This window comes from Aphelocoma coerulescens, chromosome 26, assembly GCF_041296385.1.
Source record: "Aphelocoma coerulescens isolate FSJ_1873_10779 chromosome 26, UR_Acoe_1.0, whole genome shotgun sequence".
NCBI lineage: Eukaryota > Metazoa > Chordata > Aves > Passeriformes > Corvidae > Aphelocoma > Aphelocoma coerulescens.
In genome coordinates, this window is record NC_091039.1 from 5,380,936 (window position 1) to 5,405,493 (window position 24,558).

At 61.0% G+C, this 24,558-nt stretch overlaps 3 protein-coding genes across 5 annotated transcripts in view; 1 reads left to right on the forward strand and 2 right to left on the reverse strand.

Annotated features, from left to right (window-relative positions):
- Positions 1-2: 2 nt before the first annotated feature.
- MED20 (mediator complex subunit 20) lies at positions 3-5,096 on the reverse strand. Of its 2 annotated transcripts, XR_011146675.1 has the most exons (5): positions 5,032-5,096; positions 4,610-4,761; positions 3,582-3,835; positions 343-862; positions 3-224 (listed from the first exon to the last, which is right to left on the reverse strand). XR_011146675.1 is itself a non-coding variant. In XM_068996056.1 (4 exons), exons 1-4 carry the CDS (start codon positions 5,043-5,045, stop codon positions 647-649), a joined length of 636 nt encoding a protein of 211 aa, XP_068852157.1. In that variant the 5' UTR covers positions 5,046-5,096; the 3' UTR covers positions 247-646. The 2 variants fall into 2 exon arrangements, 1 of the variants encoding a protein (XP_068852157.1); XM_068996056.1 differs by lacking the exon at positions 3-224 and having other exon boundaries at positions 247-862.
- A 13-nt stretch (positions 5,097-5,109) lies between these two features.
- On the forward strand, positions 5,110-9,206 carry BYSL (bystin like). Its single transcript, XM_068996057.1, has 7 exons — positions 5,110-5,458; positions 5,541-5,700; positions 5,992-6,130; positions 6,254-6,387; positions 6,527-6,687; positions 6,867-6,969; positions 8,611-9,206. The coding sequence occupies exons 1-7, from the start codon at positions 5,191-5,193 to the stop codon at positions 8,957-8,959; spliced, it is 1,314 nt and encodes a 437-aa protein (XP_068852158.1). The 5' UTR covers positions 5,110-5,190; the 3' UTR covers positions 8,960-9,206.
- Positions 9,207-9,955: 749 nt separating this feature from the next.
- CCND3 (cyclin D3) overlaps positions 9,956-24,558 on the reverse strand; it is a 36,680-nt gene continuing 22,077 nt past the window's right edge. The window contains exons 1-5 of one of the 2 annotated variants that reach the window (XM_068996060.1): positions 23,400-23,767; positions 21,850-22,065; positions 15,469-15,628; positions 14,892-15,034; positions 9,956-11,596 (exon numbers count right to left, since the gene is read on the reverse strand). In XM_068996060.1, the coding sequence (XP_068852161.1) occupies positions 11,438-11,596; positions 14,892-15,034; positions 15,469-15,628; positions 21,850-22,065; positions 23,400-23,597 (876 nt within the window). In that variant the 5' untranslated portion in view covers positions 23,598-23,767 and the 3' untranslated portion in view covers positions 9,956-11,437. Of the gene's footprint in view, positions 11,597-14,891; positions 15,035-15,468; positions 15,629-21,849; positions 22,066-23,399; positions 23,768-24,558 lie in introns of those variants that run through there. The other variant, XM_068996061.1, reaches the window with a different exon arrangement.

Genomic DNA, 24,558 nt, shown 5'->3' on the forward strand with positions numbered 1-24,558 from the left:
TGCCTGAAAAAGTTCCTGCCAGGCTTATTTATTTATTTATTTTTAATTTATCCAGAGCCTTCATTGAGAGGCAGCAGATTTGGGCACTCCCATCAGCTACAAAGGGTGAAGGCAAGGTAAGAACGTGCCAGGAACAGCAAAATGCAAGAATTCCTGGATTTTTTTCACAGGGAAATGTTTGCTTTGGGGGTATAAAGCTCTTGAACCAAATCCAAGGGAAGACTCTGTAAATAAACAACACAAGCATTGAGCAGGGACGACTCCTCCTCCCAAAATCCAGCGTTTTATTGGGATGAAACACAGCAAAACACTGAGGCGGATATAAAAAAAATACAAATTTACCAGCTCTCTCCTGTAGCTGCTCGAAGTCATGGAATCCCTGCCCTTGCTTTTGGCTGGAATTTCTCTTTTCCCTGTGCACAAACAGCGATTCCCCACACAAAGCACTGAATAAAGATCCAAGGATCCCAAACCGTGCGGGAACGAACCCGAAACGCACGAGGCACCGGGAAACTTCCAAATAGGAGAAATCGAGAAGGGCAAAAAAAAAAACAAACCCTGCAGCTGCTTCCCGTGCCACACTCTGGAGGGACTCTGGATCCAGGCAGCAAACAGGATGCAGTCAGGGAGCTCCAGGGAATCCTCCTCACCTGATGCCAGCCACGGGGACCTGCTGCTGCTTGCGGATCTTGTTGAAGAGCTCCATGTACTGCACCATGGTGTCCCCGGGGCTGTAGGCGCTGTCGTGCTTGGAGCCGAACACCGACGGGATCCCGGGCGTGTGGCTGCCCATGAAGCTCTGCATGAACTCCATCAGCAGGTTCCAGCAGTCGTTGGCGATCACACAGGGGCAGTATTCCACCTGGGGACACAGCCAGGAGCTCTGGAGCTGCCAGGAAGGACAGCGTTCCACCTGGGAACACCCCCAGACCCTTGGAGCTGCCAGGAAGGACAGTGTTCCACCTGGGAACACCCCCAGACCCTTGGAGCTGCCAGGAAGGACAGCATTCCACCTGGGGACACAGTCCCAGAGCCCTGGAGCTGCCAGGAAGGACAGTATTCCACCTGGGGACACATCCCCAAACCCCTGGAGCTGCCAGGAAGGACAGTATTCCACCTGGGAACACCCCCCAAACCCCTGGAGTTGCCAGGAAGGACAGTATTCCACCTGGGAACACCCCCAAACCCCTGGAGCTGCCAGGAAGGACAGTATTCCACCTGGGAACACCCCCAGAGCCCTGGAGCTGCCAGGAAGGACAGTATTCCACCTGGGAACACCCCCCAAACCCCTGGAGCTTCCAGGAAGGACAGTATTCCACCTGGGAACACCCCCCAAACCCCTGGAGCTGCCAGGAAGGACAGCATTCCACCTGGGAACACCCCCAGAGCTCTGGAGCTGCCAGGAAGGACAGTGTTCCACCTGGGAACACCCCCCAAACCCCTGGAGCTGCCAGGAAGGACAGTATTCCACCTGGGAACACATCCCCACAACCCTGGAGCTGCCAGGAAGGACAGTATTCCACCTGGGAACACCCCCAGAGCCCTGGAGCTGCCAGGAAGGACAGTATTCCACCTGGGGACACCCCCAAACCCCTGGAGCTGCCAGGAAGGACAGTATTCCACCTGGGAACACCCCCAGACCCTTGGAGCTGCCAGGAAGGACAGCATTCCACCTGGGAACACCCCCCAAACCCCTGGAGCTGCCAGGAAGGACAGTATTCCACCTGGGGACACCCCCAAACCCCTGGAGCTGCCAGGAAGGACAGTATTCCACCTGGGAACACCCCCCAGAGCTCTGGAGCTGCCAGGAAGGACAGCATTCCACCTGGGAACACCCCCCAAACCCCTGGAGTTGCCAGGAAGGACAGTATTCCACCTGGGAACACCCCCCAAACCCCTGGAGCTGCCAGGAAGGACAGTGTTCCACCTGGGAACACCCCCCAGAGCCCTGGAGCTGCCAGGAAGGACAGTATTCCACCTGGGAACACCCCCAGACCCTTGGAGCTGCCAGGAAGGACAGTATTCCACCTGGGAACACCCCCCAAACCCCTGGAGCTGCCAGGAAGGACAGTATTCCACCTGGGAACACAGTCCCAGAGCTCTGGAGCTGCCAGGAAGGACAGTATTCCACCTGGGGACACCCCACAACCCTGGAGCTGCCAGGAAGGACAGTATTCCACCTGGGAACACCCCCCAAACCCCTGGAGCTGCCAGGAAGGACAGCATTCCACCTGGGAACACCCCCAGAGCTCTGGAGCTGCCAGGAAGGACAGTGTTCCACCTGGGAACACCCCCCAAACCCCTGGAGCTGCCAGGAAGGACAGTATTCCACCTGGGAACACATCCCCACAACCCTGGAGCTGCCAGGAAGGACAGTATTCCACCTGGGAACACCCCCAGACCCTTGGAGCTGCCAGGAAGGACAGCATTCCACCTGGGAACACCCCCCCAAACCCTGGGAGCTGCCAGGAAGGACAGCATTCCACCTGGGAACACCCCCCAAACCCCTGGAGCTGCCAGGAAGGACAGCATTCCACCTGGGAACACCCCCCAAACCCCTGGAGTTGCCAGGAAGGACAGCATTCCACCTGGGAACACCCCCCAAACCTCTGGAGCTGCCAGGAAGGACAGCATTCCACCTGGGAACACCCCCAGACCCTTGGAGCTGCCAGGAAGGACAGCATTCCACCTGGGAACACCCCCAAACCCCTGGAGCTTCCAGGAAGGACAGTATTCCACCTGGGAACACCCCCCAGAGCCCTGGAGCCTCTCTGCAGGGAAGGTTTTCATGGAAACCTCCCCAAATATTCCGCATCTAACAAGGATGGGTAAATATAACTAAGACAGGACGTGCTGGAAACACGCAAGAGATCTTTTCCAAAGGGGCAGGGAAGGAAAAATGCAAAGGGAAGGGCAGCAAGCCCCAAATCAGCAGGGAATTAGCACTGGAGGGTTTGTTTTATCCCCCTCAGGACACTGATTAACCTGAGGGATGGTGCTCGTGTGGTGCATCTGGAATTTAATCAGCTTTTTATCTGGATGGCATTCCTGCAGGGATTCCCACGGCAGGGACAGCCCCAAAGCACCTGGCTGAAGTAAACCTTGGGAGAGGAGATAAAAACCTGCCTGCTGCACCAGCAACACGACGGACACACAGACAGGACAGGGAATCACAGAATCATGGAATGGGTTGGGAAAGGGATCTTAAAGCTCATCCAGGGCAGGGACACCTTCCACTATCCCAGGCTGCTCCAAGCCCTGTCCAACCTGGCCTTGGACACTTCCAGGAATCCAGGGGCAGCCACAGCTGCTCTAGGACCCTCTACCAGGGCCTCCCCACCCTCACAGGGAAGAATTCCTTCCCAGTATCCCATCCAAGCCTGCTCTCTGGCAGTGGGAAGCCATTCCCCTTTTCCCTGGCACTCCAGGCCCTTATAAATAAATAATCTCTCTCCATCTTCCCTGCTGGCTCACTTCAGGCATCCTCAAACAGATCACCCCTAAACCTTCCTTCTCCAGCCTCCCCTATGGAGTTTCCCTGCCTCTCCTTGCATTCCCCACCCTTCCCAAAGGGCTCTTACCTCCACAGATATGCCCCTGGCGCTGGGGCCCATGGTGACCGTGCCCAGCTTCACCAGGAAGTCGCAGTACTGGTAGCGGGTGCCGCGGCTCTCGATCTTGTTGGCCTTGGCGTTCTGGAAGAAGCCCTTGAGCTTCACCATGAGGGTGTCAAAGTTGGCGTCGGCCACGAGGCAGGGCCCGTTCTCGAAGAGGGCGAAGCAGCTCAGGGGGTACTCGGAGTTGTGCATGACGTACATGAGCTTCCCTGTCTGCCCTGCAATGACAGCGAGGGGAGCCGGGCTGGAAAACCAACATTCCTGCCTTCAAGCAGCTCCTCTTCCTGCCTTTGTGCTCCTTGCTTTAATTCCGGATCCTCGCGTATTTATTGCGATACCCGGTCAGGGAATAGCTTGCGTTTCCTTCTGGAGGTTTACAGGGAAAAAGAAATCCTCGGCAGCCCCAGGATGAAACGCCAGCACGGCTCGGGGTGAGGTGGAAGGAGAACCCCAGGAGCACCCACCTCCCACCCACTGTCCACCCTGAGCTCGGCCTCTCCTCCAAGTTCCAGCTGCCAAAAAAGCAGGAAAAAGCTGCTCTGGAAGATTCCAGTGGGTCTGTCTGGGAACACCGGCTGAGCAGAGCCCGGGGCTGCGTGGGCTCAGTGCCACCGTGGTGAACATCACATCAGGGCCTGGAAGGGATGTGGGGATCTGGGGGGAGGAAGGAGAGGGGAAAAGGAAAGGGCAAAAAGAGGGGGAAGGGGAAAGGAAAAGGGGAAAAGGAGAAAGGAGAAGGAATTGTAGAATCGCAGGCTCATAAAAGTTGGAAGAGACCTTCAGGATCATCCAGTCCAGCCCTCAGTCCAGCACTGCCACTGTAACCCCTAAACCCCACCACCCAGCGTCAGATCCAGGCGCCTCTTCAACACCTCCCGGGAAAGTGGGGAAGGAGAAGGAAAGGGGGGAGAAAAGGAAGAAAAGGACGGGAAGGAGAAGGGAAAAAGGAGCTTGGAGAAGGGCTGGCCCCGGCGCCCCCCGGCCCTGCTGACCCTGCGTGCCGAGGGCGGCCGCGGTGTGATAGGTCTCGCAGTCCACGCCGAATGTCCCCTGCTTCTCCGCGCCCAGCGCCTCCAGCCGCCGCGCCAGCAGCTCCACCGTCTGCTGCACGCTCTTGCCCTCGGCCACCGGCACCTGCGACACGCTGCCACAGGGACCGGGGGTCACGGACCCACCGGGGGTCACGGACCCACCGGGGCACCGCGCCCCCGGCCCCTGCCCCCTTCCCCGGGACTGCTCCGCGCTCTCCACCCGGAGACTCTCCCCGCGTCCCCGAGGCTGTCCCCGCCGGGAGCCCTCCCGGGTCCGCCTCCTCATCCCAGAAGTCCCTCCCAGTGCCGTCTCCCCATTCTAGGAACCCCTCCCGCTGCCGTCCCCCCACCCCGGAGCCCGTCGCGGAGCCCCCCGCCCTCACCAGGTGACCCCCATGGTGCCGGCGCCGCCACCGGAACGGGCGGGGCCAGTGGCACCGGGAAGAGGCGGAGCCGCCCCGGAAAAGGCGGGGACAGACCCCCACGTGTCGCTTCCCGGTGCGGACTTGGTCGCCCCCCGGTCGCCCCCCGGTGCCCCCGCGATGCCCAAGGCCCGGCGGGCGCGGGGCTCCGGCCCGGCCCCGGCGCTGCCCTTGGCCGAGCAGATCCTGCAGGACGCGGCCCCGCGGGCTCGGGCTCGGACGAAGCGCGGGGCGGAGGAGCAGGACGGGGATGGCGGCGGGGACGGGTTCGTGGACGCGCGGCTGTCCCGGCGCATCCTGGAGCAGGCGCGGCGGCAGCAGGAGGAGCTGGAGGCCGAGCACGGCCCCGGAGCGCCCGCAGCCCCCCGGCAGCGCAGCGCGGTTCTGGGTGAGCCCCCGGTAACCCCCGGCACCCTCCGGAACCCCCGAGGGTGCGCGGCCCCGGGCTGAGCCAGCGCCGCTGCCCGCAGGTCCCGGCTCGGACTCGGAGGATGATGAGGAATGGCCTTCGCTGGAGAAGGCGGCGGCGGCGGCCGCGGGACGGAGCGGAGACTACGGCGGGGAGGTGGAGGTGGACCCCGAGGACGAGAAAGCCATCGAGATGTTCATGAACAAGAACCCGCCGCTGAGGTGAGGAGGGGGCTGCGCCGGGGTTGGGTGTCCGCTTGCCTGCACGGACACCGACTCTGCCCTGTCCCTGTCAGCTCCCAACTTCCCCGTCCGCTGTCAGCCCCGTGCGATCCCCGATTCACCCCTCGTCCTGACTCAGTCCCTGTCCCGTGTCAGCCCCCTGCAACCCCCCATTCTCCCTCCCCCTGGCCCTGCACAGACCCCAACTCGCCCCCCTCCCCTGTCAGCCCCTGACCGGCCCCTGTCTGCCCCTCTTGGCCCCCCACTGACCCCATCCTGTGCCGGCCCCAGGCGTACCCTGGCCGACATCATCATGGAGAAGATCACGGAGAAGCAGACGGAGGTGGACACAGCGCTGTCGGAGCTCTCGGGCTGCCCCATGCCCCAGCTCGACCCCCGTGTCCTGGAGGTCTACAGAGGGGTCAGGGAGGTGAGGCCGGAGCAGCTGAACCCACAGCCACCACCCTGAGGTGCTGAGGGAGGGGACAACTCCCTCGTGTCCCTGCTGTCAGTGCCCCCAGTCATGGCCTGGCCTGTGTCCCTGTCTCTGAAGGTGCTGTCCAAGTACAGGAGCGGGAAGCTCCCCAAGGCGTTTAAAATCATTCCTGCCTTGTCCAACTGGGAGCAGATCCTCTACATCACCGAGCCAGAGACGTGGACAGCCGCTGCCATGTACCAGGCCACCAGGTGAGCTCGCCTCAGGGACCCTCTGCCATGGGATTTTTGGCTTTTTCTTTCCATAACCAAAACCAGATTTACAAAACACTAACCCACCCCTGTATGGCCTCTTTTCCTCATCCATCCCTTCGTGCTTTGCTGTTCCCAGGATATTTTCCTCCAACCTGAAGGAGAGGATGGCCCAGCGGTTCTACAACCTGGTGCTGCTGCCGCGGATCCGGGATGACATCGCCGAGTACAAGCGGCTCAACTTCCACCTGTACATGGCTCTGAAGAAGGCTCTGTTCAAGCCAGCGGCCTGGTTCAAAGGTAGGAGGTCCTGCAGGGTTTCCTCTGGGGCTTGGCTGGGTACCTGAGGGGCTGTGGCATGGCTGGGACCCTGTACCCTGCAGCAGTGGTGATTTCCTGGGATCAGGGAGAAGGGGCTGAGCCCCAGGGCTCTGCCTTGTGGCTGAAGGTGGTCAATGCCTGACTGTCCCCGTTCCCAGGGATCCTCATCCCGCTGTGTGAGTCCGGCACGTGCACGCTCAGGGAGGCCATCATCATCGGCAGCATCCTCACCAAGTGCTCCATCCCCGTCCTGCACTCCAGGTGAGGCCCTGAGGGGTTGGGGGGAAGAGCTTCTCTTTCAGAGATCCTGGGAAGTGCCTTGGATCCATCCCTCAGCCTCTCCAGCCCCTTGGATGTGGTGTTTGGGGTCACTTAGCTCCCTCTGGGGTTGAGATTTAAGGCTCAGCTTTGTTCCTGTATGCCTGGTGCTCCATGGCTCCAGTCCAGTTCCCCCAACCCCTGTGGTCTCTCCTTGGTCCTTGTGGCTCCAGCTTGGCCCCACCACACCCGTTCTTCAGTCCCCATGCCTCCAGTCCCCCTGACCCTTGTGGTCCCTCCTTGGTCCCTGAGCCCCATTCTCCATCCCCATGGCTCTGGGCCTGCCTGTTCCTTGGTCCCTCTGGCTTCTGCCTGGTCCCCCCCTTGGTCCCTCCTTGGTCCCCGTGGCTCCAGCCATGTGGACTCCTGACTCCTGTGCTCCATCCTTGATCCCTGTGGCTCCAGCCTGCTCCCTCTGTGCTCATTCCTTGGTCCCCATGGCTCCAGACTGGCCCCCCTGACCCCTCTGGTCCCTTCTTGATCCCTGTGGCTCCAGCCTGCTCCCTCCATGCCTGTTCCTTGGTCCCCATGGCTCCAGTCCTGCTGACCCTTGTGGTCCCCAGGTCCCCTCCTCCATCCCCATGGCTCCATCCTGGCCCCCCCTGACTCCGTACCTGTGCCTTGGTCCCCATGGCTCCAGCCCAGCACCCCCTGGCCCCTCACTCCCTCCTGTGTCTCTGTGGCTCCGTGCCCTGACCCCTCACCCCTCCTCTGTCCACGTGGCTCTGTCCCCTGACCCCGTGCCTGTTCCTTGGTCCCTGTGGCTCCATGCCTGACCCTCACCCCCTCCTGTATCCCCATGTCCCTGTCCCCTGACTGTGTCCCTGTGTCCCTGTCCCCTGACTGTGTCCCTGTCCCCTGACTGTGTCCCTGTCCCCTGCCCCGTCCCTGTCCCCTGACTGTGTCCCTGCCCCCTGTGTCCCTGCCCCCTGTGTCCCTGTCCCCTGCCCCCTGTGTCCCTGTTCCCTGACTGTGTCCCTGTCCCCTGTGTCCCTGTCCCCTGCCCTGTCCCTGTCCCCTGACTGTGTCCCTGTGTCCCTGTCCCCTGACTGTGTCCCTGTCCCCTGCCCTGTCCCTGTCCCCTGCCCCATCCCTGTCCCCTGACTGTGTCCCTGTCCCCTGCCCTGTCCCTGTCCCCTGACTGTGTCCGTGTGTCCCTGTCCCCTGTGTCCCTGTCCCCTGTGTCCCTGTCCCCTGCCCCATCCCTGTCCCCTGACTGTGTCCCCTGACTGTGTCCCTGTCCCCTGACTGTGTCCCTGTCCCCTGACTGTGTCCCTGTCCCCTGACTGTGTCCCCTGACTGTGTCCCTGTCCCCTGACTGTGTCCCTGTCCCCTGACTGTGTCCCTGTGTCCCTGTCCCCTGACTGTGTCCCTGTCCCCTGCCCTGTCCCTGTCCCCTGACTGTGTCCCTGTCCCCTGCCCCGTCCCTGTCCCCTGACTGTGTCCCTGTCCCCTGTGTCCCTGTCCCCTGCCCCATCCCTGTCCCCTGACTGTGTCCCCTGACTGTGTCCCTGTCCCCTGACTGTGTCCCTGTCCCCTGCCCCGTCCCTGTCCCCTGACTGTGTCCCCGTCCCCGTCCCGCAGCGCGGCGCTGCTGAAGCTGGCTGAGATGCAGTACAGCGGCGCCAACAGCATCTTCCTGCGCCTGCTCATCGACAAGAAGTACGCGCTGCCCTTCCGCGTGCTCGATGCCCTGGTCTTCCACTTCCTGGCCTTCCGCACGGACCAGCGGCTCCTGCCCGTGCTGTGGCACCAGAGCTTCCTGGCCTTGGCCCAGCGCTACAAGGAGGACCTGTCCTCGGAGCAGAAGGAGGCCCTGCTGGAGCTGCTCAAGTTCCACAGCCACCCGCAGATCTCACCGGAGATCCGCCGCGAGCTGATGAACTCCAAGACGAGGGACGTGGAGGGGGAGCAGCCCCTGGCCATGGAATGAGCAGAGCCTGTCCCACCCACCCCTGGGATGCTGCTGGATGCAGCTGGGAGCCTGGATCAGGAGTGTCCGTCCTGGATCCCGAGGGGTCACTGGGAACAACCTGTGCCCACAGAGCGGGGCTGAGCGCCCTGTGCTGCTGTCACGGGGCAGGGCAGCCCCTGTCACACCCGGGAGCCCGGTGCCACCAGCACTGGGACACTTTGGCTTGTTCCTGTAGTTGGAAATAAAACCGGAGCCGTGTCGGTCAGGGCTGGGTCTGCCCGGTGTGGTCCCGGCCTGTCCCTGTCCCCAGCAGCCTCTGGGACTCCCTGCCCTGGGATTTTCACTCCAGTCCCCCCAGGGTTTACTCCTGAAGCCACGGGGTCACTGTCCTCACCTGGCCATGGAGGCCACCTGCCTGGGCTGCTCCTGGCGCTGTGCCCAGGTGCCACCTCTGCTGGAACACCCAGGGGGGGACTTTTCCACGAGGCTGTGCTTCCCTGGGACCTGCTGCCGGTGTCGCTGCCAGGTGTGTGCCCTGCAGGTTTGGCCCACGGAGAGGAGCCCCTGCTGCACCCCGGGAGCTGTGCCAAGGGCAGCTGCCTCCTGTTGTCACCTCCGATGGCAGGAGCAGGAGCTGGGTCCCCACACGCCACCGCCTCTTCCGTGACTTCCTGATTTTTATCTTATTTTAAAGAAGCCAGAGGCTGATGAGCACAAGAGGGAGCCTGGGCTGGCACGGAGCAGCTGACACTGTCCTGCCACCCCCTGAGCTGCTCCAGTGCCCGTCACCCTCCAGCCTGCTGGGAAGGTGTTTCGCTCCATGTTCATCCCTCACCATCCCTGAGCTACCCCCGGTGTCCCTCAGGGTCCTGCCCACCCTCTCCCTGTGGTTCCATCCTGGGAAAAGCAGGGCTGGAGCTCCCAAGGGATCCCCATCACCAGGGAGGGATCCCAGCCCAGCCCTGGGGAAGGTGCAGGGAAACCCTCGAGCCGTTTTTTTTTTTGTTTGTTTAAAATACTTTATTGCAACATCACGGGGTTCTCTGGCTCTCCCAGCAGCGGGACTACTGTGAGTGAACACCAAACCACTTTATTCTTAAATTAAAAACTCATTTATATATATATATATATAAAAAAGAAAGATTTCATTTTGCACAGCCAGGCTCTGTCCCAGCCCTCCTCCTGCTCGCAGGAGGCAGCGGCTCCGTGGGTTTCCGGACCAGGCAGGCTCAGGGAGGAGCAGCAGCCCCACCTTTTTCTGCCTGATTTTTGTGGTGGCATCCAAAAAGGAAGATTTCTCTTTTTCCATGTGGAGGACAACAGCCACGGAGCCACGTGTCCAGAGGTCCCCAGGTGGCAGCAGCATCTGCCTCCCATCCCTGCAGAGTCTCCGGCTTCTCCTGGTTAATTCCACTCTGTAATGGTTTTCTCATAGAAAAGCAGCATTTTTTTTTTTTTTTTTTTTTTTTTTGCATTTTAAAAACACTTTTTATACAAAACTAACAGGATCAACACCAACAATACAAAAATGCAGGAATTGCTTTTCCAACTCAAGTGCGCAGCAGTTTTCCACCCTCTCAGGAGGCAGCTCGGATCCACGTGGATGAACACAGCCCCTCCCCCTTGTCCTGAGCGTGATCCGAAATCCCTGCCCTGGAAGAGTGGAGATGCATCCCAGACTATAGCAGCACATTCAAAGGTTTTCCTTAAATCCTAGTCTGATGCCTAAGCTACCAAAGGACCAGCCAGCCTCCGAGTGAGGGTCTCCCACTGCCCAGGGAGCCAGGGGAAGGGCGAAGGGAGAAAAGGCACTTTTTTGGGAAGGAGAGGAGAGCAGCATCCAGGCCCCACCCCGAGGAATGCCAGCTCTCCTCCCTGCCCGTTTCCCAGCAGTGAACAATAAATTAAGCAGCCTCCGTGGGCCAGCGGAAAAGCCGAGGGGACAGCACCCAAACCCGAACTCCTCCCAAGGCACGGCCGGGGAGCGCGTCCCCAAAATCCCACATCCAACAGCAAAAACAAACGAGCCCCACGGGTCCTCTCCAAGCAGAAGCAGCTGCACAACTTCCCCCAGAGCTGTGGGAACGTGGCACGAAGCGATCGGGACCGAGGGGCCACCAAGCAGCTGCTCCGCGAGCCCCGTGGCCCCGCAGGAGCTGGGGGTGATGAGGATTCGGGTCCTGCAGGGCTGGATCTCCATGATTTTTGTCCCTCACGGGGTTGGAAGTCACCATGAACACCTCAGAGAGCCGGGGAACACCAACAGAGAAACAATTCCAATTTCATCCAGGCTCCTGCTCCCCGTGCCCAGCGTTCCTGTGCCCTGGCACCACCTCGGTCACTCCCCCCTGGCCACCTGCAGCAGCTCCAAGTGCAGATCCCGCTCCACATTCCCAGCCTGGGAAGGGCCCCTCGGAGGTGCTGGATGAGCAGGGGGGATGCAGCGAGCTGGGGGTGGTCCAGGGAGGGGTCGGAGCTCTCGGGAAGGGCGGCTGGTCACAGGTTGACGTCGGTGACGTCCGTGGGGGTGCTCGTGGGCTGGCTGCCCCCGTAGGCCGCCGCCTTGGCGCTGAGTTCCTGCTGGGATTGGGATGCCTGCTTCAGGCTCTCGGCTAAGGCCGCTTCGATCTGCTCCTGACAGGCCTTCAGGCAGTCCTGGAACAGGGAAACACACGGGAGGCATCAGTTCCGTGCTCCTCGGGGGTGGGAGCTTTAGGAAAAGCTCGGAGCAGCTGCTGGGCTGCGCCTCTGGCCCGCCCTGAACACGTGGGGAAAGGGGATTTTCTCCATCCAGGGGCATGTCCAGCTTGTCCCTCCCCAGGCAAAGCCCCACACTCTGGCTGGCCGGGGGAGGACCTCCCTGCTGACCCCATTCTGCGGGAATGTTGTGTCCAGCAGCTTCCCGAGGCACCCCGGAGCCGGGGTGTGGCTTCAGCAGCACAGCAAGGGCAGGGCAGCTCTGCCAAACCTCCCAGATCCCGAAGAAACCTCCCCAGCCCCTCCAGCCTGGCTTTCCCAGAGCTCAGGGCGGTCCTGCAGCAGAGCTGGGGACGGGAATTCTGCTGGGTGCCCCTGAGGCAGCGGGACCCTCCCTGACCCAAAACCCACCCTACATCAGCAACCCCCATCCACGCCGGGAGAACGGAGCTTCTCACAAGGTTTTCACCCTCCTGTCCCCTCTGTGACACCCCCCAGGGGACCCAGAGCTGGGGAACACGCACAGGAAGGCGCAGGGGGCTGCCAAGAGCAGCAGCACTTGCCATAAATGCAAACCCCGCTCTGGTTTTTCCCCCACGAGCTGTAAGCAGAGGAGGAAACTCCCACTCGGACACCCCACAGGCACGGCCCGGCGCGGCCCAGCCCGGTGACAGTTTGCACCTCACGGGACATTGTCACACCCCGAAATCTCTTACCAGGAATCCGCCAGCGGTTCTTAGAAACTGACAGAGGATGTGGTGAGTGAAAATAGCAACGCCCGGCTCCCCTTCCCCGGCTCCCCTTCCACGGCTTCCCGTCAGAGCAGCCTCCTCCTGCCCTGGCGCTGCCCGGCCCGAGCGCCACGGACACCCGGCCATGGGCAGTCCATCATCATGGACACCTGGCCATGGGCTGTCCATCATCACGGACACCCGGCCATGGGCTGTCCATCATCACGGACACCCAGCCATGGGCTGTCCATCATCATGGACACCTGGCCATGGGCTGTCCATCATCACGGACACCCGGCCATGGGCTGTCCATCATCACGGACACCCAGCCATGGGCAGTCCATCATCACGGACACCCGGCCATGGGCTGTCCATCATCATGGACACCCGGCCATGGGCAGTCCATCATCACAGACACCCGGCCATGGGCAGTCCATCATCACGGACACCCGGCCATGGGCAGTCCATCATCATGGACACCCGGCCATGGGCAGTCCATCATCATGGACACCCAGCCATGGGCAGTCCATCATCATGGACACCCAGCCATGGGCTGTCCATCATCACGGACACCCGGCCATGGGCTGTCCATCATCATGGACACCCGGCCATGGGCAGTCCATCATCATGAACACCCGGCCATGGGCTGTCCATCATCACGGACACCCAGCCATGGGCTGTCCATCATCATGGACACCCAGCCATGGGCTGTCCATCATCATGGACACCCAGCCATGGGCTGTCCATCATCACGGATACCCGGCCATGGGTTGTCCATCACCATCCCCCAGCTGTCCATCACCATGGCCAGTCCATCCCTGGGCTCTCCATCCCCATTCCCAGGCTCTCCCTCACCATGGCCACCCATCCCAGTTCTCTCCATCCCTATGGCCAGCCCATCCCAGGCTGTCCATCCCAGTTCTCTCCATCCCTATGGCCAGCCCATCCCAGTTTTCTCCATCCCTATGGCCAGCCCATCCCAGGCTGTCCATCCCTATGGCCAGCCCATCCCAGTTCTCTCCATCCCTATGGCCACCCATCCCAGTTCTCTCCATCCCTATGGCCACCCATCCCAGTTCTCTCCATCCCAGGCTGTCCATCCCAGTTCTCTCCATCCCTATGGCCAGCCCATCCCAGTTCTCTCCATCCCCGTGACCATCCCTGAGCTCTCCACCAGCAATTCTGGCCAAAATGCCAAGGCCAGCCTGGCCACACCCAGCCGGGCTCCCGCTGGCCACGGCGCTGGCCCAGCCCTGCAGCCCCATCCCCCTCAGTCTCTGCATTGCCAGCACTGCCCAGCCGGGCCTGGGAGCTGCAGGACGGGGATCGCTCCTCCAGAGGGGAAACTGAGTCACAGCCCAGGGACCCCGCAGGGCTCAGGGAGAAGCAGCAGCACCACGGGCGGGGGAGGCCGAGCCCAGGTGCTCTCCCAGGATCCCAAAACGCTGTGGATACATCCCAGGAGGAGCTGCCATGGTCCTGCCTGGGCTGGGGCTGTTTGTGCAGCACCCCACACCTGGGCAGGGGGGTGCAGCAGATGCTGGGGAGGGACAGGAGGGGACAGGAGGGACAGGAGGGTGCTGGGCTCTGTTTCAGCTCCTCTCCCTCACAGAGCCCTCCCTGCTTCCCACCTGTTCCCTGCTGCAGCTCCAACCCGGAGCAGGTTGGGAGCAGGTGGCTGCACTGATTCTCTCTTTAAAAAGGCTCCGGAGAACAAAAAAATTCCATCTGCACAAAGGGATCGGGAGCCTCCTGCCCGGACAAAGCCTCGTGGGCAGCCACCCCCCACTCCTGATGCAGGTCCTGTCAGGGGACTGTAACCAACCCCGGGCAGGAGAGGAGATCAAAGGGGAGAGGAAAAGCTCCTGACTGGAGCGACCTGGAGAGCCCCACAGGATCCCTGTCCCTGCTCCAAGGGCGGTGGAGGGGCTGGAGAACCCCCCCATCCTGATGTCCCCAAACCTGGGAGGTTCCATGCCCCGGTCCCCCTTTCTCCCTCCCCCAGCCTGGGCACCTGCAACCGGACACTGAGGGGAGCAGATGCCGAGCCCGGCGTGTCCCTGTCCCCATCCCGCCCCGCAAACCCGATCCTGCCAACACCTGCCCAGGCAGGGAACAGATCCTGCCCTTTGTGTGGCGTTTCAAAGGCTCCCAGCCCACCCCGAGCCCACCCCGCCGTGCCCAGGCAGGAGCAGCCCCGGGGCTGTGTTTGGGATCATCCCACAGCCCTTGGTTCTCCTCAAACCAGGGCAGCACCGTTTGAACAGCACAACCCCACGGCATCCCAAAGCAGCTGGGGTTGGAAGGGCCCTCTAGAGCCCATCCCTGTGCCAGGGCAGGGTCACCTGGAGCAGGCCACACATCCAGGTGGGTTTGGAATTCTCCAGAGGGGGACGCTCCACACCCTCCCCGGGCAGCTGCTCCGCTCTCCATGGAAAGTTCTTCCTCTGAGGAGAGGGAGGATTCCCAGCAGCGGTTCCGTTCCCTTTCCACCCCCGGTGCCATTCCCGGTGTCCACTCACCACCTCCGTGCCCGTGATCCCGGCCAGCAGCTCCGTGACGGCCTCGCCGCTGAAGCCGTTCACGGACAGGGTCAGGCCGTGGATGGCGGCGCCGATGCTGCCCGTGGCGACCATGGACGGGGGGTACATCACGAAGGTGTAGTCTGGAGCAGGACAGGGACACAAGGGTGGGAAAGGGCCGTTAGGGAGGATGCACATGGGGTTTGGGAGTGGGATCTTCCCTGGGAAGCGCGGGAGGGCCTCACAGAGGGAAATCCTGCAGGGGCAGGGAGAAACTGGGATGGAGGAGCATGGAACAGGCTGAGCAGCAGGGCCAGGTCTGCAGGAGAAGTCCTGAGGTGGCTCCAGAAACTGAGAGAGAGGCCGAGAAAAGCTGGGATTCAACCCTGGACACCCTCCCACGGGCACGGCAAGAACCTGGCACGTGGCCCTGCCCTCCTGGCATCGAAGAGCCCCCAGGACTGCTATCCCACCTGGAACAGCTCCGATGGGAGTGAGGGCGGGCACCCAGCTCCCAAAAGAGGTGGGGAGCCCATCCCAGGTGTGCCAGCACCCCCGAGCCCAGCCCGGCACCCACCTGTGGCGCAGAGGGCAATGAAGGTCTGGGCGTGTTTCTTCACCAGCTCCACCTTGTCCGTGGGCAGCGGCAGCCGGTGCAGGATGTGCGCCAGGAAATCGTTGGCGATCACCGACACCAGGTCCCACTTCAGCTTCTCCAGCACCAGCAGCTCCCAGTGCTGCAGGGCAGGGAGGACAGGGCGTTATGGGGTCGCTCAGGAGGCTCCAGGGCCAGCACAGGATGGGGAAGGGAAGAGGGAAAGGGAAGAAGGAAGGAGGGGCTGTCCCCGCTCTGTGGCCGTGGCACAATTCCAGCCAGGAGCAGAGCTCAGAGGAGGAAGCAATAAATGTGGATTCTTCTTTCCAGGGATTAGCCCTGGACACTCCTCGCTCTGCAAGGTGCTGGGACAGCCCAGGGAGGGAAAACCAGAGCAGGGAGCAGCAGGAACATTCCCAATCCCTTCCCCACTCCCAGGAGGACAGGCTGATGTCCAGGCTCCCAGAACAATCCAGCTCAAGGGTGACAGCCAAAGGGGACAGAGCTGTCTCTGGAGGCTGTGCCTGCCCCACAAGCCCCAAGGGCAGCAGGGCATTAATTCCCAAGGTGGGAATGCAGCTTTTTTGGAAGAGAATTCCCCTTTTCTCCACCAAGAGAGCCTCCAGCTGTGCTCGGAGCATCCCCAGCACGGCACAGCCACCCCAACACCCGCTGGGGCTTCCCAGGCGCTGCCAACGCCTCCATCCCAGCCTGGGCTGCTCCCTCCAAGCATCCAGCAGGGATTTCTGGATCTCCAGAGCAGGCTGGGAGCAGATGGTGGAAGGCTGGGAGCCCCCTGAGTTCCAGCTGGAGCTCCTGCACCTCCTGAGCCCCTCCTGGCCCTGCCAGCCCTGGGCACTGCTCCTGCCAGGGACAGGGACAGGGACAGACCCTTGGCAGGGCCAGCCCCCAGCAGGCTCAGGTGGTGCCAAGGTGAACACAAGGAGAGCCCCACTTGGAACCTCAGCACGAAATTCGGGATGGCTGCCCTCAAATCCCGGCTCTGGCAAGGCTGGGGCAGAGGCTGAACCCAACGCAGGGGGTGACACTGCCACGGACTCTCAGCAGAGCTGGGACTTCCCAGGATCTTTCCTTTCCCACCCCTCTCTGCAGCTCCCAATTCCCCCACAGCCCAGCCACGATGGATTTCCCAGCCCCTTTTCCCCTCGTGCTGCAGGTCAGCAGCAGATCCGGGCTGGGGACCCAGGGAGGCCACGGGAGGTGTCCCCAGGTCCCTCCTGGCCTGGAGCAGGGGGTGACAGGGGACAGGGGCCCTGCTGGGAAAGGGAAACCCCCTCAGGAGCTGCAGCTGAGGCTGCAGAGCTGGACTGGGGTTCGGGCCAGGTGTCCCCAGTCCGGGACCTCGCCCTGCCCAGCACAACATCCCCTTTTCCTCCCCGAAGTCAGCATTCCAGGCAGAGCTGCCAAAGAGCTCCAGAACGGATGGAATTGAGGAAGTGACACTTTTTCCTACGCTCAGATCTTCATTTTCCCCTTTTTTTCTCGTTGTTATCCCCCTTCCCCTTACACAACAAACCCGCCCTGAGTTGCTCAAACGAGCAGAGCAGCGTTGCTCAACCTGCTCCAAACCCCACCCTGGGCCCGAGCTGCCACTTGCCAGCCCCCACTTTTCCCCCCAGGAATCCGTTCCTGCCTCCCACCTCCCAGATGGATGCCAGGATTGGGAGTTTTTTTAAGCCAAATCCACAGGATAAAAGCAAGAAGGAGCCTTGGAACAGAGCTCCAGAGCCTGAGGATCACCAAGAGCCTGGTCAAGGAAAGGATTGGGGCAGAGGGGAGGGATCCACCTTGGGAAAAGGAGGAAAGACGGGTGTGGAATGTCCCGAGTGGGAAGGGACCCGCAGGGACCGTGGTGGGTGCGGCCACAGAGCCAAGGGTCACGGGCGAGGGCCAGTGCAGAGCTCTGTCCCCACTGTCCCTCACCTGGGAGCCTCCAGAGGGTTGGGAAAGCTGGTCCTGCAGCAGCCCAGGCTCCTGGGAAGGGGCACAGGGCACCTCTGGCAGTCGCTGCCCCGAGCTGGGAGCAGGGCAGGAGCAGCGCCTGGAGCTTCCTCCTCACCCAGCAAATCCCAAAGGGATCCCTGAATCCGAGGGGAGCTCCCAGCACAGCCCAGCCCGTTCCCAGCACCTTTTATTCCCCCAGAGGCACCAGAGGCACCGACACCCTCAGGGCCGTGACAGGGCTGTCCCTGCTGGGATATTTTGTCCCAAGGAGCCGCTGCAGCCGGGCCTCACCTGGGGCAGGGATGGATCCTGCCCATGGGCAAGGCCCAGCAGCAGCTCCTTCCCAGCCACAGGTTCCTCATTATCCCTCGCTCCCCCTGTTCCAGGGATATCCCCTGAGCCCAGGGCTGGGCAGCGCCAGCCAAAGGTGCCAGGGACTGTCCCCAACCCACAGGATGGAGCTCAGGGAAGCTTCTCCTGCCCCTCTCCTGCTGACCCTGGGCACTGCCTGCTGCCAGGGCCTGGCAGAGCCTCTGGATCGCTGGATCCAGGTTGGATCTGTGGAAGGAGCCGGACAAAAGCAGCAGGGCTGGGCCAGGCCTGTGACAGCTGAGGGAGCCAACATCCTCTTCCTGGCATTCCTCATGGAGTCAGCCCCTGCCTGGGGAGGGGAACAGAGGAAGAAAGTGGGAAATGTCCCTTTGCTTCTCCAGCCTGAGGAGTGAACCCTGCCCACGGAGCATCCCAGAGCCGGGAATGCATCACCCCCCTCTCCTGCCAGATCCCCAGGGCAGAGCTCCGTGGGGCTGGGAATGACAGAGCAGGGGGTGACCACCACCCCCCTCTGGAAGTGTGATCTCTCCTGGCTGTATCCCAGAGGAAAACAACAAAAAAAAAAAACCAAAGGAGGCAGGAAAAGGAAAACTCCCAGGTGAGCACAGTCCTGGTGCTGCCAGCGCCTCAGAGGGCAGGGAATGCCCGATTCCATCTGGGATGTGGCAGTGGCAGCGTGGCAGTGGCAGTGCAGCGCCATCCAGCCCCGCCCTCGGTGCCATTCCAGCCGGGAGCAGAGTTTGGGTTCTGTCCCTGCAGGTGGGAAGGGCCCCTTTGATGCTGTCCCACCCTCGGGGCCACCCCTGAGGTCACTCACAGAGGGTGGGGGGAGCTGCTCACCCACCCCTGCAGCACCAAAATCCATCTGCAGATGGAAAATGAGGGGAAAACTCCAGATTCCCATGGCCTGAGCCGAGTTCAGGATGTGAAGGGACAGGTGACAGCTCTGGGTGGAAAAACGGCCCCATCTGAGCCAGAGGAAGGGGAACACAAACTCTGGAGATTCCCAAGGGAACATCCCTGCATCCTCAGCTCTTATTCCCTGATTTTTCACTCCCCACTGCTGCTCCTTCATCATCTCCCTGCAGGCTCCTCGATTTTTTTTTCCAGGGAAGATCTGGCCCTTGGCAAAACTGAGGGTGAAGATTCCTGAGCCAAGCCACAGCAGGAGGACGGAGGCGATTTCCAGCTGCTCTCCCCAAGCTCTGAGCAGCCGAACCCCCTCTCACCCAGGGAAAATCTTCATGAAGATAAGAAAACAAAACAAAAAGAAAAAAAAAAGAATTAAATTAAAAAAAAAAAAAACCCAAACCCAAGGTGGGTTAGAGAACGCCCTGGACGGAAATCCAACTTCCTCCGAATGGACAAATCCCTCCTTGCATCATTTCCTTCTCCCCCAGAATAACTCCAGCGAGGTTCTGTGTCCTTTCTGAAGGGCTGAGCTGGTGCCAAGCATCCCGGCCCGAGGAGGAGGAGGAGGAGGAAGCAAAGCCCCCGGGAATGTGAGCCAGCTTCCTGCGGAGCCGGGATGGCCCCGGGCCATGGGAAGGGAGGCCAGGATGCCCCATTGTCCCGGCCCTGCTGAAGAAGCTCCCCTGGCCCTGCTCTCCCCACCCTCTTCCAGGGGGTTGGGAAAGAGCAGGGGATGAGCAGAGAGGGGGAAGCAGCAGCTCGAGGGTGTTGTAATCCAGATTTAACTCCCTCAGGCCCCACAGGCAGGGTAAATCCTTCACAGATCCCTGGAAATTCCCTCTGTATCGGAGCAGGATGTGCTCCAAAAAGGGTGGAAATCCATGGAAATCCAGGGAAGAGGACTCTCCATGGGTGTTGTAATCCAGATTTAACTCCCTCAGGTCCCTCAGCCAGGGCAAATCCTTCACAGATTCCTGGATATTCCCTCAATTCCCTTTATATCAGAGCAGGATGTGCTCCAAAAAGGGTGGAAATCCAGGGAAGAGGACTCTCCATGGGTGTTGTAATCCAGATTTAACTCCCTCAGGCCCCTCAGGCAGGGCAAATCCTTCACAGATCCCTAGATATTCCCTCAATTCCCTCTTTATTGGAGCAGGATGTGCCCCAAAAGGAGTTAAAATCCATGGAAATCCAGGGAAGATTTGTAATTCAAAATAAACTCCCTCAGGTCCCTCAGCCAGGGCAAATCCTTCACAGAGCCCTGGATATTCCACTCCACTCCCTCTATACTGGAGCAGGATGTGCCCCAAAAGGGGTTAAAATCCATGAAAATCCAGGGAAGAGGACTCTCCATGAGCTGTGGAGATCCTGCCCAGGGATCTCAAAGTGCCTCAATTCCCCTCCCTCAGGGCCAGGCTGGTTCCTGATGCCTCTGCCCAGCCCTTGGATAACCAGGAATAAACCCCTGCTCTGCTGAGGGCTCACATTCCCATCAGGAAAGAAGAAAGGGATCCAGTTTGCCTGGAAAAGCCCCCCAAAAAAAGCACTTTTGACCCCCCCCAAATAATAAAATAAAGCCATTTTCATCCATATCAACCCCGGAGTCAATCAAGAAACATCCAAGAGGATCCTGGGGGGGAAAAAGTGGAGGGAAGGAGAACTCCAGGACTGAGACCTGCAGGATCAGGAGCGACAAACAGGGAGCAAAGAGAGTTTTCCTCCTCCATCCCCAGGTGCCAGGAGGAAGGAGCAGGGAAGATCAGCACCGTGGCACTGCCTGGCCACAGCTTCCTGCTGAAAAACCTCAGGGGAAGGAACAAAACCGACCCTGAGCAGGCAGGAATTACCCCCGGAGCCTGGGAATGAGGGAGAATCTCCAGGGATGCTCTGCCCCGCTCCTCACCTGCTCAAGGCTGAGCTGGGAACAGCAAATCCTCACTGAAAATCACCAAAAAAATCAGAATCAAACCCAAGTGGGATCCGACTCGGTGCTGCAGGAGCCACCAGGACCGGCTGGGATGTCCCTCAGGGGTGGTGACAGGACTCAGCATCCAAGGAAATGAGAGTTTCCTGTGGGCATTCCCACCCCTCACCACACTCCTCAGCTCCTGAGGGCTAATTAAGCCAATCACCACCCACTAATGACTTCTGGAGGGGAGGGGATTTTCCCCAGCCTCTCACTGGCCCTTGGAAAAAACCAGGTTGACCTCAGAGCTCCCCAGTTCCCAGAAGTGCCTTCGAGTCACACCTGAAAGTTCTGTGGGTTCGCTGCCCACCTGGGGCACGGATCACGCTCGGATCACCCCACCCCAAAGAAACCAGAGGTTCTGAACTCAGCAATGAGTAACCCCGAGAAGTTCTCGGAGGCTGACGGTCCCCAGGGATGCTCTGTCACCGGGGGGAGGTGACCAGTCCCTCCTGAGGCCCCAGGAAAAAGGGGTTTTCTCCCATTTCCTCCCCCGTGGCTGAGGCTGAGCTCCCAGGTTTGCATCTCGGAGCTTTTATCAGCCACCCTCAGCAAACACTTGGCCTTCCAACGCCTCAGAAGGGAACTTTCTGGATGCAGGATGGGAGAAGAGGAGGGGTAGGGCAGGAATTCCACCCATTCCCCCACCACCTTGGAGCACTGGGAAGAGGACTCTCCATGGGCTGTGGAGATCCTGCCCAGGGATCCCGCAGTGCCTCAATTCCCCTCCCTCAGCTCCAGCCTGGTTCCTGATTCCTCTGCCCTTGGATGACCAGGAATAAACCCTGGAATAAAGACTCAGGAATAAACTTGGGGCTCCAAGTGACCTCACCAGGAGGCTCCCAGCTCAGAAACCCCCTCCCCCTGACCCATTTGGATGGGTTTTTCCTGCTGCTGTGGACGTGAATCTGCCCCATTCCCCCCTTTGTGCAGCCAGGGGAAGGCAGAGCTGCCTGAGGCAGTGCTCGGAGCCTTTGAGATGCCACTGCAGTGAGAGCCCAGAGTGACAGCCCAGCGCTGGCACAGGGAACTTCCTCAACAACCAGGATGAGACAATTCTGCTTCCCAGCACGGGGAGGGTGGAAAAACCTCTGCCAGCAGGGCAAGGAGGAGGAGAAGGCAGAGGACAGGAACAGAGGTGATGCCAAGCGGGATGAGGGTGCTGGGAGGGGGCACGGGGCGGTTACCAGGAGCTCCTGGGGGGTGATGGAGTTGTCTGTGTAGATGCAGAGCTTCTCCACGGTCAGGGGCATGGTTTCCCTCAGCTTGGAGGCCAGGAGCATGCACACAGCTCCCAGCAGCTGCAGGTGGTTCTTCTGCACGGGCACCGAGGACAGGTAACGATCCACGTAGTTCATGGCCAGCGGGAAAACCTCTTCCTCACACTTCTGCTCCTCGCACACCTGGCCGGCCCCACAGGCAGAGACACAAGGGAAAAGGAGGTTTTGGTAAGCGTGGGACTGCTCAGCACAGCTTCAGAGCTGGTGTTTCACGCTTGTCAGGCACCCTCGGAGGGAAGGAGCCACAGGCATGGCCCTCATCGCATCCGTGGCGTTGCACTGGCACCTCGAGGCTTCATCTTCCTGTGGAAAGCAGCAGGGCCGAGGTGCAGCTCCAAGGAGTGCACAAATAAGACCGAAATTGCCTGATTTGGCCCCGTTTCTGCTGTGCCCGGCTGGGGATGGCTGCAGCCAGCTGGGCAGCAAAGCTGCCACCCCCCGCCCTGGGGGATTGGGAAGCTCTGGAGCAAAGGAGCAGCTCCAGCTGGAGAGTGGAGAGCGGGATCCAGGGCTGGCAATTCCACTTGGAGCGCTCCAGGGACACGAGGAGCATTAATGGCAGCACCCAAATCTACGCCGAGTCCTCCGAGTCCCCTCCCTCAGCCACCAGCAGAGTCCAGGAGCTCCCGATTTCAGCCCTGTGCTCTTATCTGCCACCAGTATCACAACACTTGTCATCTCGAACTTCCTTCTTTCGACACAACCATAAAAATATTGTGGTTTCTCCTCATTCTGCAGCGAACACCACCCTCCTCCTCCTCCTCCTCCTCCTCCCAGCCGCGGCTGTCCCGGCCATGGGGACAATGACACGCAGGTCGTGACAGCTGCCAGTGTCACCTCGCTGCCTTTAGGGCTCCGCAGGAGCGGCTTCCAAAGCGGCGTTGATCTAAGGAGCCTTCTTGAAAAGGGGATTGCGGGAACAGAGCAACAGCAAGGGGGGAAAAGCCCTTTACAATGAAAATCTTCATTATTTCTTTTGAAGAGCTTCCTGCAGCAGCGGCTGGGGGACAGGCACGACCCATCCCTGCAGAATCCCGATTTATTGAGACTCTTCCCTGCGACCCCACCGTGAGATCCCCCAGCCCCGAACTCCATCCTGCAGAGAGCCACATTCACTTTTAATTTAGGGAAGTCAATAGCAGCGTTATTATTTCCCCCTTTAAGCAGCGCCTTTGCAGCCCCGGCTCTGCCCTGCAGGGCTGAGCTCTGCCCGGAGGTTTTGGGGTCTCTCACGCCCTGGCTGTGGGTTCGGGGCGGGGTGGGAATCGCATCTTTTAGCGCAGCCAAACTCACCGACAGGCTGCAAAGCTCCTTCCCCACCTGCCTGCGGACCCTCCATCCCCACCGGCATCGCCCTCCGCGCCTGAGACTCGAGACATCGGCGCTGGCTTGTCCCGCGGATCGTCCCCTGCAACCCCGGGCCCCGCAGCACGGGGAATTCCGGTGCGCTCCCGTACCTCCAGCATCCAGAAGGCCAACATCTTCCGCATGTAGGGCTGGATGTCGCGCTGCACGCACTGGAAGTAGGACACGCGCGGGCTGTAGCGCTCCTCCAGGCTCAGCAGGTTCTGCAGCACCCGCCGGTCCCCCAGCAGATGCGGGTCGCGCCCGGCGCGGGGCACGCGGGGCACGGACTCCGCGCACAGCAGCTCCATGGGGCGCGGGGATGGGTGAACGGGCGCGGAGCGGCAAGGAAGGGGGGCGGACGAGGGGCGGACAGGGGGCTGCAGGGCAGGCAGGAAGGAAGGAAGGAAGGAGGGAGGGAAGGAGGGAAGGGGACGCGGGCGGACCGAGGCGCTGCAGCCACCGCCGGCTCCGCCGCGGCCGCGGGACGCCGGGAACTGGCGGCGCTCCCGGCCGAGCCCCGAGCGCCGCCGCGCGCCGGGGGGGGCGGGGCCGCGCTCCGCGCCAGCCAATCAGAGAGCGGGGAGGGGGCGCGGCTATAACCGGCCTCGACCAATCAGAGGAAGGAGCGCCGCGGAGGGGGCGTGGCCTCGGCGCGGTGGGCGGGGCCAGGGGCGCGCCGGCGGGACGGGCGCACGTGGGGCGCGGCGGGCGCTGCTGCCATGTTGGGGGGGGACAGGGGGACACACGGACACACGGACACGGCGCGACCGCCCGACACCACACCCACGGCACATCGCCGCCGCGTTCCCTTCGTTCCCCCCGCTCCCAAGCGTCTGTCAGCTCTCGGATTTAATTTTAATTAACTTTTAATTTTTTTTTTTCAGTGCTGAGTCCTAGATTTTTTTGTTTGGTTGGTTGGGTTTTTTTTTTGGTTTTTTTTTGAGGGAAGTTTTTCAAGGCTGTGGAAATAATCAGCTGTGCACATGTTTGGAGCCGGGCCGTCCCGAGCCTGCTGGCTTCCAAAATTCAGCCTGGGTGCAGCTCCACGGCAGATAACAACCGCGGGGGCTGCCGAGATAAGGCTTTGTCAGCCTTGGCTGCTGCTCCCGAATAATTCACAATTGTTTGGGAACACCTTTGAAAAGTACGAGGCTGCTCAGTCGTCAAAGGAATTTCAAAGTCTTTGGAATAGTTTTGCAGTGTGGTTTCCCCAGCTCTGTGCTGGGACCTGATCCTGCTGCTCCTCGCTCCACCGCAATTCCTCCCTGC